The following is a 19,571-nucleotide window of genomic DNA, read 5'->3' as shown; positions in this document are numbered from 1 at the left end:
AATATCTATTATTGTATGTCAATTCTACTAGGTGTAAATAATATTTCCACTTAGTGGGTTGATCCACATTATACATCATCAACATGTCTTATAGTACCCGATTTATTATTTTTGTATGACCATGTGTTTAAGCATGGTAGATTGAAGTGAATTTCATCTACATATCCATTCCTTCAAATAGTTTCTTCCAGAATTTTGAATTAATTTAAGCATATCTATCTCATATAACTATTTTCAGTATTCCATTTAACCAAAAAAATTATTTTATAAAAATATTTGTAATATGTGTTGTTCCAAATGTGGAGTGGAAATGTATAAAATGGGTTTTCTTACATAGTTTATCCCCTCGAAAATGGGTAAATGGTTTCTTAGTCTAGTTGGGTGTTGGTGTTCTACCTTGACAAGATATCACTCTAAACACTTAGCTAAATACTTGACCAGTTCTTGTTTCATGCAAGGCCAATAAAATTATTTTCTTAAATCTATCATCATTTTCTCATATCCAAGATAACCTAAAAAATGTTTTCAATCATGTTCATTTAGAATTAGCTACTTCAGAATAAATGAATTATTTTTTGTGTGTAATATGTCCACCATGTCGAGAAAAAAGATGTACTCGGCGGTAGGAGAGCTCTGCAGCTAGGGTTCTGACCATACTCTGAGACGGAGCAGACTGTTCAGACGAGGCAACCATCACGGGCTTGACCTCCAGTTTTCTTTCGACAGAGCAGTACGGGGAATAATTTCAGGGCACATGGATCACGGGGGGCGTCAATGCCCTCCCCCAAAGCAAATACTATGCTGCTAGGGCCTGAGAGGATGATCGTTTTCGGTTTTGTTGATGAGGAGGCGATCAACAAGGAGATCCCACAGCGCAAAGGGCATAATGAGACAAGCAATCACGCAGACAAGACAAGCGACACTCCAGGAAGAAAGGACAAGCCAGAGGAAGGACCGAAGATCACTTCGAAAACCTGCAAACCAATAGCAGCCGAACAACCCAGAATAGAGCTGCCCGGCCAGAAGATTGACGAACGAATCCAATACATGAGGGATCATGCCCTCATTGGGAAATTTATAGGGTTCTCGCGGATAAAAGAAGCGCTATATGGATGGATCGCAGCTAAATGGAAACCCAAAGGCGACGTAACACTGCAACTAGGACCAAAAGGGTTCTTTACTGCGATTTTCCTTTGCCTAGAAGATAAATATAGAATCCTGGATGAAGGGCCATATTTTTTCAACTCAGCGGGACTATATCTAAGGGAATGGGTAGCAAGATTTAACCCGGACAAGGAAGACCTCACCTGGGCTCCAGTCTGGATCAGAATGTATTCACTTCCAGATGAATATTGGGATGAAGACATACTCAAAGACATAGGAAATGGATTAGGGGAATACATTAAAGCGGCGGAAGAAACGAAGCTGCGCAGATACACATCCTATGCCCGCATCTGCGTTTTCATGCACCTGGACAAAGCCCTGCCAGACTCGGTAAGTCTTTCTCATCGTGATAATGAATGGATTCAACCCTTGGATTACGAACATGTTCCTTTTCGTTGCCGAAAATGCCATGCTCACGGGCATTTATTTAGGGATTGTCCCCTAAATGCCAAAGCCAATGCTCCCGACCCCTCCGACTCTTTGACCCATGATGGCTTCACCAAAGCACCCAGCCGCAAACGAGCGCACAAAAAGCCTTCTACCGGAAAAAATCCCCAGCAAGATACCGCCTCTGGCCCTGCTACAAGTAACAGCTTTGAAATTCTAGCTCAAACCTCTGAAGAGAAAATCCTGTTCTCCAAGCCCAGCTCCGCGCCCACCTCCTCCTCATCCCAGCCTCCTCTTTCGGGCTCCCCTTCTGAATCACAAACCCCCAAAGGTGTTAAGGCTAACCCCAAGGATAGACAAAAGGAGCCTGCTGAAAAAGATAATGATATGGACGTGGATGGAACTCCAGATCCCCCCCAAAGCTTAGATATATCAACACAAGGAAAATTTTAGGTGCAACAGATGGATGAAGAACCATAAAGTATAGATCTGGAAGGACTAGACGTTTTAGAGCTAGAGCTAGCATGCAACAAGAAGGATTACGACAATATCCCAGAGCTTCAACTCAACAAAATGGAAGTGGTCATCTCAAGGGCTTATCAGTAGAAACAGCTAGGCATCCAGCCGAGAAGCCAGTTGGATGGCATCCTTCCCCCAAAAGACTGCAAAAAGAGGGGAAGAAGAACGAATCTCCAGCGAACAATAGCAGTAGGGAAAATCCTGGTGGACTTAGGCAGGTATGAAAAATTGACAAAGTACTACAAACCTTCTATCAATAGTGAATCATGAAGCTCATTTCATGGAACTTAAGGGGGCTCAATAGCCCAGGGAAACTTAGAATGTTAAAAAATATGATAAAGATGGAAAAGCCGCAACTATGCTTTCTTCAGGAAACCAAGTGTAACAGCACTACACTAGGAAGCATCCTTTCTAAAGCATGGCCAGGTTGTCAATCAATGGCAGTGGATGCCTCAGGAGAATCAGGGGGGCTTTCCATTGCATGGAACATGCAAGCGCTAACCCTCTCCGACTTCCATGCTTCTCACCACCTCATTCAGGCCGCCTTCCACATTTTAGGCACCAATATACATGGAAACCTCTCCAATGTTTATTTCCCGCAGGAAGCAGGAAACAAAATAGCTCTTCTCAATACTATAGAAGCTCTGAATAACAACAGATTGCATCCTCTATGGATCATAGGAGGGGATTTTAACATGATCACCAAATTGGAGGAAAAGCTTGGGGGAAGAAACAGGCTGGAACATGAAAATACCCACTTTAAAGACTTCATCCGAAATACCTCTCTAATAGACCTGCAATATTGTAATGGCACATACACTTGGAGTAATCAAAGAGCAGGGAAGCACCAAATCGCTTCCAAACTAGACAGATTTCTCATATCAGATAACTCGGTTCACTTAGGAGGAGACATAACTGCTACAATTCTCCCCCACTAAGGCTCAGATCACTGGCCATTCTCCCTCGAGTGGCAAAGACCGGGCAAAACCACCAAGAGGCCTTTCTGCTTCGAAGAGTTCTGGCTCACCCACCCTGCATTCAAAGACTTTGTCAGAACCACTTGGAAAACCTTCATTCTGCTAGAAGGCTCCAAGATGTTTGAGTTCCAACATAAACTTAAATATTTAAAATCCCATTTAAAGCGCTGGAACAATGAGACCTTTGGAAACATCTTTAAGGCGCAACATGACTTAAACAAGGAAATGACAGATCTCCAGCAACAAGTAATCAGAGGGGGTCACATGGAGGGGACCCTGGAGCAGGAGCAGCGCATCCACAATCAACTGGAGGAGAGAAGAAAGCAGGAGGAGATTTTATGGAAGCAGAAGTCCGGGATCAGATGGCTGAAAGAGGGCGAACGGAACACCAAATTCTTTCTCCGAACCACTGTTCAACGAAGAATGCACAACAACATCGCCTTCATTCAGAAGCAAGGTGGGGCAAGGGTTGAACAGCATGAAGAAATCGAGGAGGAATTCCTAAATCACTTCAAGAAAGTTCATCTAGAGCCCAATGCAGACAGGCGACCTGCGATAGAAAGAATAACACATAATGTGCCAAAACTAATCACTGAGGAACACAATGAACTTATCCTTCATCCTATACTGACTCAGGAGGTGGATACAGCCATGTCCCAGCTCAAGGAGGGCAAAGCCCCTGGCCCGGATGGCTTCACCACAACTTTCTTTCACACCTTCTCGGAGCTGATAAAAACTGAGGTCTGGCAAGTGGTGGAGGAACTGAGAGCTCTTCATTGGCTACTTCCTTCTCTCAACTCAACTTTCATTGCACTTATACCAAAAGAGGCAGAATCCATCACCCCGGACAAATTCCGTCTGATTGCTCTCTGCAACGTCATATACAAAGTAATCTCTAAAGTTATCGCCAACAGGTTAAAGCCCCTCTTGCCACTGCTCATCTCTCCGGAACAGTCTGGTTATGTGGAAGGGAGACAGATCATGGATGGCATTATCCTCTCGCATGAGATTATACACTCCCTCAAGCATTCCAATCAGGCAGGTATGATCCTAAAGCTTGATCTTTCTAAGTCCTTTGATAAGCTCAGTTGGACTTACATTCAGAAAATGTTAATTGCCTTTGGATTCTCTCCCATGTGGATCTGTTGGATCATGAGTCTTATCTCCTCTTCCTTCTTTTCCATTCCTGTGAACGGGATCCCATCTCGACCCTTCAATACCTCTCGAGGAATCAGGCAGGGTGACCCTCTCCCCCCCTTCCTCTTTGTTTTAATGGCTGAAGGCTTGGGTCTGCACATCAAACAAGCCCTCCTCTCCCAACAGCTTAAAGGTCTCTCCATTCACCACTCCCCAGCTATAACACATCAACAGTTTGTCGATGACAACATGCTCTTTGGCTACCCATCTGTCCAGGAAGCCTCCCGCTTCAAAGCCCTGCTCAATGAATTCTCTGAGGCCTCATGAACCAGCATCAATAACACCAAGTCACAGATATTTTTCTTTCACACCCCACCTGTTGTTAAGAACGATGTTGCCCGAATATTGGGGTTCCCCATTGCCACTCCCCCTTCCAAATACCTTGGAGCCCCCCTTATTGCTTCAGCCATCAAGCACTCCTCCTCGCACATTCTCATTGAGAAGCTCGAATCCCGCCTCAACCTTTGGACGCACAGAACACTGAACATGGCCAGTCATGTAGTGCTCATAAAATCAGTTCTACAGGCAATGCCGCTCTACTTATTCTCAATCCTAGCAGTGCCTAAATGGGTTCTAAAAAGAAGTCAGGATCTACATCGAGGCTTCCTCTGGGGAAATTCAGCTACAAACTGCAAATGGGCCCTGGTAAAATGGACCACTGTCTGTACGCCCAAGGAAAAGGGGGCATTGGCCTGAGAGATCCCACTCACAGTAATGCTATCATGAGCACAAAAATTTGGTGGCAATGGCTCTCTAGCCCAGAAAAACCTTCGGCAGCCATTTGGACTGCCAAATACGCCAATCACAGACCCCAGGAGGAGCTCATCAAGTTCACTCCCAATGTCAAAGGTTCGCTAATTTGGAATGCGGCCAAACAACACTTCCAGTTGATACAACAACATAGTTTTTGGGAAGTAAGAAATGGAAGAACAGCACGATTCTGGACGGATTCCTGGAACCAAATGCCACAGCTTAGCTGCATTCTTAATCCGCTTCCAAACTACATTAGAGAGGAATAGAAACAAGAAAATATTTGGCAGTATTGGAGTCAGGAGACAAAGCAAGGCTTCAGGAAATGGAAACAAGGTGACGAGCTCGTCAGAAATGAGGATTATCTATTCATTGAGGATCTGGAAAGGGAGCTACGAAAAAGGAGCATTTGAAATACTAAAGGCAGAGACATTCTACAATGGGGATACCAGCCTAAAGGCGCTTTTACTACTTCTGAGGCTTACAAAATTATGTGCACTGACCCTACGCCCCTTGACCCAATTTGGAGCAAAATCAGGGGGGTTAGGTTCTTGGCCTAAAGTCTCCTTCTTCCTTTGGCTGGTAGGACATTAGAGAATCCTCACCTGGGATAAACTTAGATGAATAAACTATCACGACCCCTCTATTTGTGTTAATTGCAAATCCCAAGAGGAAACACTCCAACACCTCTCGGACTCTTGCCCCTTAGCGAGTCAGTTGTGGGAGAAGGCAAGTTTTAGATGTCAAAGAAGATGCACACTTGAGGAAGACATCACCAACTCATTGCATCATTGGCAATAGAATGCATATAAAAGTGAAATTCTCAACCATTTATGGAAAATAATCCTCGGGCTCCTCTTATGGAGCGTATGGAAGGAAAGGAACAAACGCATATTCAAAGATCAATGTTGCCTGCTAGACAGTATCTGGAGCATGCTCTGTGTGAATCTCAAAGAGACGTTGATGCTCCGCTCATGGACAAAGGAGGACCTCCCAACTCTAGACAATGAGAAAGCCATTTGGGAGAGCTGGCAAATGCAACTCCCTCAGGAATCTCACAACAAAGTCCCTCCTAAAAGCAGCAACATAAAAAAGGTCTCCTGGACTGCCCCTCCAAAGCATACCTTCAAGCTTAACTTTGATGGAGCCTCAAAGGGCAATCCTGGAAATGCAGGCTTTGGCGGAATTTTTAGAAATCATGAAGGAACGCCCCTACTGATCTACTATGGAAACATTAGGTGGGACACCAATAACTCGGCTGAGTTAGAGGGTCTATGGCAAGGTCTCCTTCTTTCATGGAAACACAACTTCCACCCCCTGGAGGTGGAAGGAGACTCTCAAATCCTTATTAATATGGCCAAGCATCTCCTAAATGGATCTCATGCAAGGAAAATAGCCACCAGTTGGAGGCTCGAAGCAAGACTGGAAGCCATCGAACAAGCGCTCCACAGTAACAGGGCCATCACCTTCAATCACATAAAGAGGGAAGGCAACAAGGTCGCAGACCTTATGGCCAATTTAGGGGTGGAAAATGAGAATACTCTACTCACAGGAACTCTAGACATTATATCGAATCATGATCAGGCACAGGAATGCACTCGTCTGGTCCAAAACGATGTTGCCCCCTGGATGCGGGTGATTGAGGAGATGGGACGGGCAATCACCCGCGGCCACCTGCCAGCCATGCGTAGAGGCACTGTTCACACATGGGGGAAGGGCCACTCTCAACTGCGTGGGATTGGAATTAAAGGCATTCAGTAGAGGAGCATAAATGCTCCATTCACCTCCGCACGCAAAGCAGGGTCTGACTCCTCGGCTCCCATGAATGCCATAGTAATGGTGGGAGGGCCTCGAGGCATAGGCAGATGTGTTAAATATGGCTGCGGGATGGGATTCACAGTGCAAATTCAAGTTCTGTTCCGTTTGTTTATGCAGCCTCTGGCGCTGCTGGCCACTCCAAGCGTTTGCCTTTTTGTTTGGGCTACTCCCCCGCCTACATATGGTCTTCCCGTGACTATTCTGGGTTTCAATTTAGCTTTGAGCACTATCCTAGTCTCAGGCATAGAGACTCTGTTTGGCCCTGCAGTCATGGTTCGGCCTCGACAGTGAATGCTCAGCCGTCGAGGCACCTCCTGAGGTGGGTCTTCGCGCCCCCTGTCGACGAAGACTCTCCCCATTACTGCCATTGCCATTGCCATCGCACTCATGGTGCTAACCCCCTTCGGTCCAGTCAATTCCTGGATGCCAACGCTCCGGAGTCCTCTTCCTCGCTCTTCTTTGGCTCTGCAATTTTCAATTTCAACAGTTCTTTGAACCGTCTCCGGATCAACACCCATGTTCTAGTGCTCTTCATTGAGGAGACCCATGATGAAAGTGATTCCTGAGACAATCAGGGGATGATGCCAACTGATGGTTCCACGAGAGCCATGGAGACTCCCTCTGCAAATCCTGTGAATGTTTCGGAAAGCCCTCTTGCTGGTCCCTCGGTAGCTCAGGAGGCGATGAGCAGCCAGAACGAGGATGTCAAGATGGAGCCCGTTCCGACAGCTACAGAGGAGGCTCATGACATGGCGGAATTTGGGTGGTGCAGGGTAGTGGAGGAGGATCCTGAAGACTAGATGTGCCTTCTTATCAGGTCTCTGTGGCCCGTTAGTGAGGGCATTTGGTCACTCCTGTTGTTTTCGGATATGCTCTTGTGTCAAAGCTGTGGTGTTAGTGTCTCTGTATCAATGCTGATGAGAAATTGTCTATGTTTGCATTCTGGAATTTTTTCTCTATGGCTGGGAAAGCTTTTGGCTCCCCTGCGCAGGATTAGTTTGCTGTTCCACTGGCGCCCCTACATGGGTTGGTTTTTTAGTCTGGTTAGTTCTCTGAGACTGCGGTCTCTGATGTTCCATGCTACCATTACCTCCAGGCAGCTGGTTCTTTTTGTTATGTAATGATGTAATTGTTCTGTGATAATGTAAATAATAGAATAGTTTTAATGAGAAGAAAAAGAAAGAATTAGCTACTTCAAAGCTCCTTCACTTGGGGCATATATTATTTTCATGAATGTTAATAATTCATGTTAATTTTATACATCACTAGGAAGATCTCTGTGACTTCACCTTTTTCTATAAATTTCATCTTTCAAAACTGTGATTCTTATCTATTCTGCAAAATCTCTCCTCCCACTACTCACATAATTTTAGCTAAATGATTTTCACTTCAACATAGTCTATGTGTTACTTCAACCTCTTTTTTCTTTTTTTTTGATGTCATATTCAAATTCACTTAAAAATGTCATTAGCCTTGCCTATCTAGTATTAAAATCTGCTTAGCTCAAAAAAAAAAAAACTTAAATGTAGTTAGTAATAAGAGTAAACATTTTCCTCAATGAGTAATGCCTAGAGATTTTAAATACAAGTATAATAGAAAATAATTCCAAGTCATAAATAACATAGTTCTTTGATGAGGCTTCATTTTTCTTCATTCATAAGAAACTACAGTTGAAAATAATTAATATTATTTTGTATTAATGGAGAAATGGTTCCACAAGTTGTAATGTATCTCCTTAGTTTAGGATTTGTTCCTAGAGTTTAGGAGTTTGGTTGCAACTTCCTGAGTTCTAGTGATTTACTTAATGATGTAATCTTTCATTCATGAAGTAGAGTGTACGGAGAGAGTTCTCTTCGTTTGAGTGCAGTCTCCAGGTGCAGTACTCACCTGTGAGCTGCAACTCCTTCTTTTTCAATTCAAGTCTGATTTTTATCTTGGTATCAAAGCACAGAGTAGGGACGACCTTAATCTTTTTTTTAGAATGCATCATTGATTACAGAACTGTAGTGGTGGTGGAGTAAATAGAAGCATTTGTAGAATCACGTGGACTGCAGTAACACCTGAAGCATATGTCTCAGATGACTGATCATCTCTGAGCACAAGAAAGGGTTAGCACAGAATCTTTCCGAATAGTTGCGCCATTTTTGAGCAGAAGCAGCAGCTCGTGCGGTTTATTAAGGAACAGACGAACCACTTGGCGTGGTTTTGAGGGTGATAAGTGTGCCAATGTGCCAGAAAGTGCTATTGGCATGGAAAATAAAGGATTAATCGCGCCAATTTCATAAGACACATCGATTTTGTTTCTGGTGCAGATCCTTAGCCATCGAGAAGTGCCAACCTCTTTCTCTTTGAAAAATATGCAATTTTTTTGTAGATCAGTCTTGCCCAGTGGTGGCACGTGAAAATTTCAGATCTTCTCAGTGGCACCAGATCGGACTTTCCCAGTGGTGGCGCATTGGAGTTCTTTGATCTACTTGGTGGCAGTAGATCGGACTTGCCCAGTGGTGGCGCATTAGAGTTTTTTTTATCTGCTCGGTGGCAACAGATCAAACTTGCCCGGTGGTGGCGCATTGGAGTTTTTTTGATCTATTCGGTGGCAGCAGATCAGATTTTCCCAGTGGTGGCGCATTGGAGTTTCCTGATCTGTTTGGTGGCAGTAGATCGGATTTTCTCGGTGGTGGCGCATTGGAGTTCCTGATCTGTTCGGTGGCTGCAGATTGGACTTGCCCAGTGGTGGCTCATTGAAGTGTTTAGTTGGATAGACTTATTCATCAGAGGATCAAAAATTTTATCAGTCCAATATGAATAACAGTAGAGAATCAAATCTCCACGAGTCTCGCAAACTCTATGGATCAAATTTTTCTAACTGGAAATTCAAGATGCAGACTTTACTTGAAAGTGCAAATGCGTGGTCGATCGTTATAGGAAATGAGCTGAGATCAGGAACAACTACACAAGAACAAGATTGGGATAAAAGGGAGACAAAAGCAAAGGTTATATTAAAGATGTCCATTAAGGACAATGTTATCCCGCACATTAGAGACTGTAAATCGGCCGCTGACATTTGGACGACGATCAAAAACCTATACGAGACGCAGAATACAAATCATTTCTTTTCACTCAAAGGCAAGTTGTTTGCATTAAAGATGGAGGAGAATGAGTCCGTTGCTGGATTCATTGCTAGAGTCAAAGACCTGAAGGACAAATTGGGAGCTATCGAAGAGAAAGTTTCCAATTCAGATCTAGTCATGCTCACGTTGAACAGAATGACTGATGAATACCAGACATTTATCACACGGCTGTCAGCAAGGTAGAAAGCCCGTTTGAAGAGCTCACATGGATCCTGCTACAGGAAGGAGAGCGACGACAAAATTTGAAAACTCAGAGAAATGACCTTGCTCTGATGGAAAAAAGGAGACAACATAGAGGGAAGTAGAAGCAGCATCAGCAACCACAGCAGCAGCAGCAGAAAGGAGCCAACACATTTCAGAAGAGACCATTTAAAGGTATGTCTAATAATAATTTTCCCAGCAAGAAATGTTTTTACTGTGGAAAACCTGGTCATCAGATTAAAGATTGTTATAAGAGGCAGGCAGATGAAGGAAGAAACAAACAGAGAAAACTTAAGGGTTACTTTTTTGGGGAAGAAGAGGACCACAACCACAAACTTTGACTATTTACAGTCGATTGTGCTCTTTCAACTTCAAAGGGAGATGAGGACGACATATGGTATGTCGACTCTGGCGCATCCTCACATATGACTTGTAAGAAGGACGTGTTTGAATTTCTTAAAGAAACTTCATGTGGGTCGAAAATCTATTTAGGAGATGATAGTGGATATGAGATCAAAGGACATGGTGACATTCCTGTAAAGTTACCTAGCGGTGACATTAGACACCTTAAAAATGTATTGTATGTTCCAAGAATTAAGAAAAATTTTGTCTCTCTCTCAATGAATACTGATCAAGATATGCAAGTACAATTCTTTAAGAATAACTCTGTCACTAAGCATAGCCAGATGGAAACAGTTGCAACAAGAGTGCACATGGGGAGCCTGTATAGACTAGATGCAAAGAGCATGCCACAGCAAGCAATGGTTGCAGCTGGATCAACAGTCGAAGATCTTTGGCATCAGAGATTTGGCCATCTAAATCTGCAAGACCTCATCCTACTTCAGAGAAAAGGTATGGTTTATCGACTCCCTGTTTTCCATAATGTTAAGCTGGATTGTGATGGATGTGCATTAGGGAAAATGCATAGAGAAGAGTTCCCTTTGCATGTTAATAGAAAGGAAAGAGACATTTTAGAACTGGTGCATACAAACATCTGTGGACCTATGCAAACCAGGTCATTAGGAGGAGCATATTACTTTCTCTTATTTACAAATGACTGCACTAGATTTTCATGGATGTACTTTTTGAGTAAAAAGAGTCAAGCCTTTCAGTATTTTAAAGAGTTTAAATCCATGGTAGAAAACGAGACAGGAAAAAGGATAAAAATTCTCTACTCAGATCAAGGGGGAGAATACAGGTTGGGAGAGTTCATGGATTTCTGCAAGCATAGTGGGATTGTGCAACAGTTTACAGTGCCCCACACTCCACAGTAGAATGGAGTGGTAGAACGGAAGAACAGAACTCTTGTGGAGTGCGCTAGGAGCATGCTTCAAGGTAAGGATCTATCAAATTGTCTTTGGGCAGAAGCAATTAACACTACTGTGTATTTAAAGAATAGGAGTCCTACTAGATCTCTAGGCTTCAAAACCCCTTTTGAAGCATTGTTTGGATTCAAACTAGCAGTGAGTCACTTAAGAATATTTGGGTCAAAAGCTAATGCTCATATACCTAAGGCAGATAGGAAGAAGTTAGATCCTAAAACCCTAAAATGTATATTTGTTAAATATGGCACTGAGTTCAACGCATATAAGTTATTTAATCCTGTGACTCACAAGGTTTTTGCAAGCAGAGATGTCATATTTCATGAACAGGTTGAGGAAGGAAAGAATGACTCTAACAGTGATTGGCACATTCCATTTCTATTGGAAGAAAACTGTGAGGAATATGAAGAGCAGGAGTAGAAACAAGAAGAAGAAGTAAGAGACAATGTAATCAATGATGATGCAAGCCCAGAAAAGGGTGAAATAGACAGAATTGAGGTAAGTCCCCTACCAAGGAGATCACGTAGGAAGACTCGATTATCATCTAAATTGAAAGACTATGCATTAATTTCAAATATTTTAAACATTGTAAAACCTGCAAATTATGAGGAAGCATGTAAATCCGATGCATGGAGGGCTGTAATGTATGAGGAAATAGAATCAATAAATAGAAACCATACTTGGGATTTGGTTGAATTTCCTGAAGGTAAAACCCCCATAGGATGCAAATGGCTGTATAAAACAAAAATAAATGCATATGGGAGTATAGAGAAACTTAAAGCTAGACTGGTAGCAAAGGGTTACTCACAGAAAGAGGGAATAGATTTCGATGACACCTTTGCTCCTGTAGCCAAATTAAACACCATTAGAATGCTAATTTCCTTAGCAACAAAACACAGATGGCAGCTACACCAGCTAGATGTTAAGTCTGCATTTTTGAATGGTGACTTGAAGGAAGAAATTTATTTAGTACAGCCTGAAGTTTTTGTGAAAAAGGGGTAGGAACATCTTGTGTGTAAATTGAAAAAGGCACTTTATGGTTTAAAACATGCACCCAGGTTGTGATATGAGAAAATTTACTCATTTTTTGTTCAGCATGGCTTTCATAGGAGCTTGAATGATCCAAATCTGTATACCAAGTTTAATAAACAGAGGCAAATTATTTTGATTTCTTTGTATGTAGATGATATGATCATAACAGGGAATGCTAATAATCTCATCAAAGAAATCAAACAGTAGATGTCACAAGTGTTTGAGATGAAAGATCTCAGAAACCTTCGTTATTGCTTGGGATTGGAGGTATGGAAAGACTGTGGACAAACTTTTCTTACTCAAGGGAAGTATGCCAGAAGCTTGCTGGAAAGATTCAGAATGGAGGAGTACAGATGAGCAGCAACACCATTACAGTGGAACTTAAAGTTGAGGAGTGACGACGGTACTAAAGAGGTCGATGCTACCATGTACAGATAGCTAGTTGGCAGTTTGATATATCTGACTACAACTAGACCAGATTTGGCATATTTTGTTAGTGTGTTGACCCAGTTCATGTCAAAACCACTTGAAAGTCACCGGTCGCAGCAAAAAGTGTGTTGAGGTATCTTAGTGGTACTAGTAATTATGTCATTTTGTACACTCACACTTCTGATGTTATTCTAACACGTTTTTCAAATTCTGATTGGGTAGGTAACTTGGATGATCGAAGATCTATCACAGGTTACGCATTCAACATTGGATCCCGGGTCATAGCATGGAGCAGCAAAAAGCAGCACACTGTAGCTCTATCTTCATGTGAATATGAGTACCAAGCATTGTGTGCAGCCACATGTGAAGCTATCTCGTTGAGAAGACTTCTCAACGATGCAGGAGAAGAGCAGAAAGAATCAACTATTATCAAAACTGACAACGAGAGTACTATCAAGCTCGCATACAATCCAGTCTTTCATAAAAATACCAAACATATCGATACTCAAGTTCATTTTGTTCGAGAGAAACAACAGTCAAAAGAGATATGTGTTGAATATTGTAAAACTTGTGATAACATGGCTGATATTTTTACTAAGCCTCTTGGGCGTGTAAAGTTTGGATTGTTTAGAGGGATGCTAGGAGTTCAGGATAATCCTTTCTCCATTAAGGGTGGGAGTTGAAAATAATTAATATTATTTTATATTAATGAAGAAATGGTTACACAAGTTGTAACATATCTCCTTAGTTTAAGATTTGTTCCTAGAGTTTAGGAGTTTGGTTGCAACTTCCTCAGTTCTAGTGATGTACTTAATGATGTAAACTTTCATTCATGAAGTAGAGTGTACGGAGAGAGTTCTCTTTGTTTGTGAGCTGCAACTCCTTTTTCAATTCAAGTCTCATTTTTATCTACCACACATTTTTCATGCATTAATTCACCACTCAACCCTCCAAAACATGCATATATACACACAACAAAGTTTTTTTTCGAGACTAGCCATTTTAAAAGGTGTTTTTGTATGTCAAAACTCTTCTCGCATTTTAGTGTCAAATGGAATTGCAGTCCCTTTTAAAAATAAGTGATGAGATAGGCTAATTTACAAAATCCTTCAATAAATCTCCTCTAATACTAGTGACGCCAACTAAAGATCTAATATGTGCAACATCCTTTGGAACTATCTAGTTTAACATAGAATTAACCTTTTCACGATCAAGAGATATGATTTCTTTAGAGATAACATGACACAAATATTTAATTTTATCTTTATAAAATCACACTTGTTGAAATTTGTGTACAATTGATGTTCTCTCAAGTTTCTTAATATTATCCTTAATTCTCTTCATGTTCTTAATTTTTGAATATATTAGAATATCATAACAAATATTAGTACAATGCTTTCTATCTATTTGTTGAACACATTGTTCATTAGGCACATAAAAGTATCAAGGGAATTGGTCAAACCAAAAAAATAAGACTTCAAATTGGTAGTGTCAATGCATGGTTCTAAATGTAGTCTTCTGTATGTGCTCATATTTGATTATTAATGGATGATATTCTAATATGAGGTCCATCTTTGGGAACATTGTTGCTGGTCTAACTTGTTCAAACAAATTATCTATCTAGAATAAAAAATATTTATTCTTAATTACTAGTTTAGTCAACTCTCAATAATCTATTCACATAAAGTTCCATCCTTCTTCTTTACAAACCACATTCAGTCTCCCTAGCTATAAATATTTGGTCTCACGTATTACTTTTCCAATAATTATTGTAACTACATTTTTAATTCCATAACTTTAGGGATGCTCATTATATATGGTGCTTTAAACACAAGTGTGGCCCCTCGTATTGTCAATTGAAATGTCTATTTCTCTTCTTCGTGGTAATTTACGAATTTATTTTGGAAAAACATATTTAAATTCTCTTATTATAGCTAGATAATCTACATATTTATCTTTTGTTATATGTGTGTTTTCTTCTATCTCGACAATAAATAGTTTACAACCCTTTTAGGCTTTCAGCAGGAAGGCTGACACTTGTCCGATGAAGATAGGTTTGGGTATGCATTTAATCACTTGCACATTTTCTTCACTATTACATACTAATAAGTTTATTATATATTTATCTCAGACCCCAAGAAAAATAAGCCCACATATTATAAAATAATATAGGTACTTGTTTCTTAGTCTCCAAATATTCGAGCAGTGTCAAGTCATTCACCCTGCTTTGTGATGCATTAAATGTGGTAACAATTTTCTCCAACGAGATATAGAACCAAGTCCCTGAATTTATAAAAATGCAAGCAACCACAATTACTTATCAGAAAATTTCGAATATAGTCTCTCTCGTATCTCCCTATATCCAAAATCGCAGACCAAGTATACCTAGCTCACACGATTTTCACTTCAAGCGAGTTAATAAGTAAAACTAGGTCAATTTTTATTTTTTTTTATCAATTCAACCTTAACTTTTCACGATTTTATTTAGTAAATTTTTTTTATTTTACTCATTAAAAATTATCTTAATTAAAAATTTAGGATTAACTTTTTTATTTAATTATAATGATTAAAATAATTATTAAAAAATAAATACACTTTTTTTGGTTTAACTTGAATTTATTTACGTATTTATTATATATTATTATTTATTAAAGTTTATAGTTTTTATTTAGTAAATTTGTTTATTTTACTCATTAAAGATTATCTTAATTAAAAATTTAAAATTAATTTTTTTATTTAATTATAATGATTAAAATAATTATTAAAAAAATACATTTTTTTGGTTTAACTTGAATTTATTTACTTATTTATTATATATTATTATTTATTAAAATTTATAATTAATTATATATTTTGAGTAAAATATTATTATACAATACAAATTATGCCTCATTTTATTTCACACTTCTTCCATTTCCCTTGCAAGATTAGGTCCTAACACAAACTTATATTTTGGTTGACTCCATCTTAAGGGGGTGTTACACTTGCCCCTGTACATAGCTTCAAATGGGCTCATTTTGATAGATACATAATAGATATTATTGTAAGAAAATTCTGGGAGGTGTAAACAATCATCCTACTTAGTGGGTAGATCCATAATATACATCCTCAATATGCCTTTGAGTATATGATTTATTCATTTTGATTGACAATCTATTTGAAGATGGGAGGATGTTAGAGAATCTACTATGTTTGTATGGACAAGATAATATACTATGGAGTTAATTATTATCTAATGCAAATGGTCATGTTTTTCATCATGGTGATGACTCTTTTAATTCCACTCTAACTTGTAATGTCTAGGAGAGAATATTACCTCATGTAATGGTATAGATAGATAAAGAAGAGAAAATCCCCAAGTTATTTATTAAAATTTCTAATTAACGATAGATTATGGATAAAATATTATTAATTAATAAAACAATTATTATTTGAACTAATTTTTTATTTTTTATGTTTTTAAACTGTAAAATCAATAAGAATCAAAGTAACTATCATTAATAATATATTATATTATTAATCATTTAGAGTGGAATAAATATATAATATCATGTTTAATATTTTCACTAAGTCAAATTAGAAAAAAAGAAGAGGAATAGTGATGTAATGTAAACATTTGAACTATATGAAATAAATAAAAAATAATAAAAAATATAAAAATGACCCATGCTATTGAGAAACTATGGTATTCACGAGGAATAAATCCTATTTAAAGGGGAAATTTAAGGTAATCTACATCATTGCTTCATAGTAACTTGGGTAGAGCTTAAACAACTGTGCATATAGGACTTCCACCTCTTAAGTTTGTATAAACCCCATTTTGATAATTAAATATGATAGCCTTGGGAGTTGCAATAGTCTTATTGCAATACCAAGGCTCATCAATGCTTACACCTCTTGACAGTATAATAATTGTTAGCCTATACTAACATGTCTATCGAAGTGTTCCATTCATTAGCCAATCTTTTCAGTTCCCTAAGTTATTAGTGTTAAGTTATTTTTTTTTGTAAGCTACAGAAGGATCTATTCTATTATATGTAAATAAAGTATGTACATGCAAAAGGTGATCTCAACCCACCCTGAAGGGAAACCGGGTCTGTTGATCCCCATCAGTGTGAGAATAACAATCCATAGCATGTAAACATACACCACCGAGTCTACGATATGTATCTTACTCTAACTACGTACAACATTATAATTCTACCTACATACAACATTATAACAGTTCAGGAACATTTTCAAAAAATAGGTTCTCCTAGCGATTGACATAAGGTTTAAATTGAAGACAATACAAAAGGACTCAGTCTACCATGAATTCCATCTTGATCTCCTCCTTGCGCTGCCCATTAGTTATCTTTTTAGCATAGTTTGAATTTCCTCTAACCTCGTATCCTGCATCTGGATAGTGACATGTAGATTTTTCATCTCCCTTCTTAGATTGGGGATTCCTTGAGCCATTTCAGTCATCTTCTCTGCTACTTGTTCCATGGATTTTGCTATTAACCGTTTCACTACCCAATAAACATGAAGGGCTTGTTTATATAGGGATAACCGACCCCTTGTGTTTCCTGGGTCTGGTAAAAGAATGCTCCAATCCTCCATTTCAAGGTCAGAGGCTTCCTGCAACACATCGTTCTCCAGCTCCTGGATAATTCTTCTAATATCCCCATTCGTCCCTTCGTTATACGCCTTTTCCACATCCTGATCCATCTGCTCTCTTGTTCTCCATACTCTTTTCTAGCGGTTTGTATGTTGCATCTCTCCTTCATAAGTGTCATCTTGCGAGCTTCTTCCCTGGCCCCTGCGACCTCTACCTTTGCCTCTATGGGAGAGTCTTCCTCTGTTGGTGCTCCGGCTCCCTTGCCCTTCCTCAACCGTCGCCTTTCCCATCTGTTCTTCTCTACCTGCTTCCATTTCTCCATCTCCTCGACCTTCTTCTTCTTCCGACTGTTCCTTCTCCTCATTGTTCACCCTCCCCACTCTTCCGTTGGTTGGCGGATTTTTTTTAGCTTCCTTGGGATTTCCTCGCACCTCAGTTCTTTGCCTAGCTTGCTCTTTATCATTCTGAGCTCCCTGCTTGTCCTTGTCCTTGCCCATTTGGCTCCCTTTCTCATCTATATTTTCTCCTACCCTCCTTCTTCTATCCGCCATTGTCTCCTGCCCTTTCTTGTGTCGGATACCTGGTTTTCTTTGACTGTTATTCTCTGCCCTCACCACTTTTCTAATCCTCTCGTTAACTTCTGCTTTGCTTTCACTGACTCTTAAATATTTATCGTTGCCTATCCTACACTCCATCGCCCCAACTTCTCCATCATTCTCCCCTGCTCTCGCCATTATTCCTTCTCCTCCACACCTCGGTTTTCGACCACCTCTGCATGCCGGCTCTGCATACCTGAGGATGATTAATTTAGGAGGTGGCTTGAGCTTCCACATCGTGCTTGCCATCATTTCTCCACATCATGTCCTTTTCTTCACCCCGATCGGAGTTATTAGTGTTGAGATAATTCATTGAATAATTATTTATTACCATGAATAGAATTGATTTTAGGAATTTTTTTAAATTTCATGCTTTGGTTCTTATAATTGATATGGGGAGGACTTGTAGAAAGGATTAGTTTTTAGAAGAGGGAGCCACCCTCCTAATATATATTTTTAACCATAACTAAGAAATTTTATTAACTAAAATGAGTAGCCCTTGCCAAAAGTAGAGTTATATCTAATATAATACTTTGGATTTGGCCATGTCCTACATTAATATAGATAATAGATACCTCTTTTAAAATAGAAAGAGGAAAAATTGATAGAAAATGAGAAATTCTAATTGTGAAATCTCTACATTAGCCTTTCAAAATTTGAAATACGCAAAAAGAATTTACTTTATAACTCAGAAGGAACATCACTAATGTGGGTGTTGGGTCTTGTGTAGCTACGTATACCAATATGTTCCGATAAGGAAGAATTGGGTCCATCTATTATGCATTTTGAGTGATAAAATGAATAATGGAAGGAAAAGTATTGGTGAGATCTTTATCTTTATCTTCTTCAATTGTGTGTAAATGTGTCGATATTCATCCCTAAACTAATGAAATTGTTACATGTGATGTGTAGAATTGTCTAATGTTGATACAAGATTGTCCATGAACTACTTAATTCATACTTTTATATGTTAGAGGGTGTCTTTTAAATTATTAATTCCATATTGGAGATCAAAAAGTGGTTTTCTCTCGTCCACTAGGGTTGAAAAAACGATGGCTTTAGGAAAAAAAGATTGGGGTGGTTTTATCTATTAAAATTAAATATATATTAATTAAAAGTATTTAGGAACAAGAGGCATGATTAAAATATCATGACCCCTAATGTCAAAGGAACTGAGAATATGTTTCATTGTAACATCATCATTAAAATATTTTCTCACACACACAACTATATATATATATATATATATATATATATATATATATAGAGAGAGAGAGAGAGAGAGATGTGAAAATATTTGAATGATGATGTTACTATGATGACCTGTAGCTTAAACACAACCTTAGTTCCTATATATATATATATATATATATATATATATATATCTATATCTATATATATTACAGTTGTTTTACACATCTTATGAGCATTGTCACATTGACCCTCTT

General features: G+C 39.3%; 2 protein-coding genes across 2 annotated transcripts; both read left to right on the top strand.

The window, feature by feature from the left end:
- Nucleotides 1-4,810: 4,810 nt before the first annotated feature.
- On the top strand, nucleotides 4,811-5,263 carry LOC149147430 (uncharacterized). Its single transcript, XM_089441832.1, has one exon. The coding sequence runs from the start codon at nucleotides 4,811-4,813 to the stop codon at nucleotides 5,261-5,263; it is 453 nt and encodes a 150-aa protein (XP_089297958.1).
- Nucleotides 5,264-9,613: 4,350 nt separating this feature from the next.
- On the top strand, nucleotides 9,614-10,126 carry LOC149147429 (uncharacterized). The gene has a single exon (XM_089441831.1). The coding sequence runs from the start codon at nucleotides 9,614-9,616 to the stop codon at nucleotides 10,124-10,126; it is 513 nt and encodes a 170-aa protein (XP_089297957.1).
- Nucleotides 10,127-19,571: the final 9,445 nt, after the last annotated feature.

The sequence above is a fragment of the Pinus tabuliformis genome, chromosome 9 (assembly GCF_031772625.1).
Source record: "Pinus tabuliformis cultivar Carrire ecotype Pingquan chromosome 9, CPIR1, whole genome shotgun sequence".
Classification (NCBI taxonomy): domain Eukaryota; kingdom Viridiplantae; phylum Streptophyta; class Pinopsida; order Pinales; family Pinaceae; genus Pinus; species Pinus tabuliformis.
Note: the sequence above shows the minus strand (reverse complement) of the source record. Positions and strands in the feature narration are given on the sequence as shown.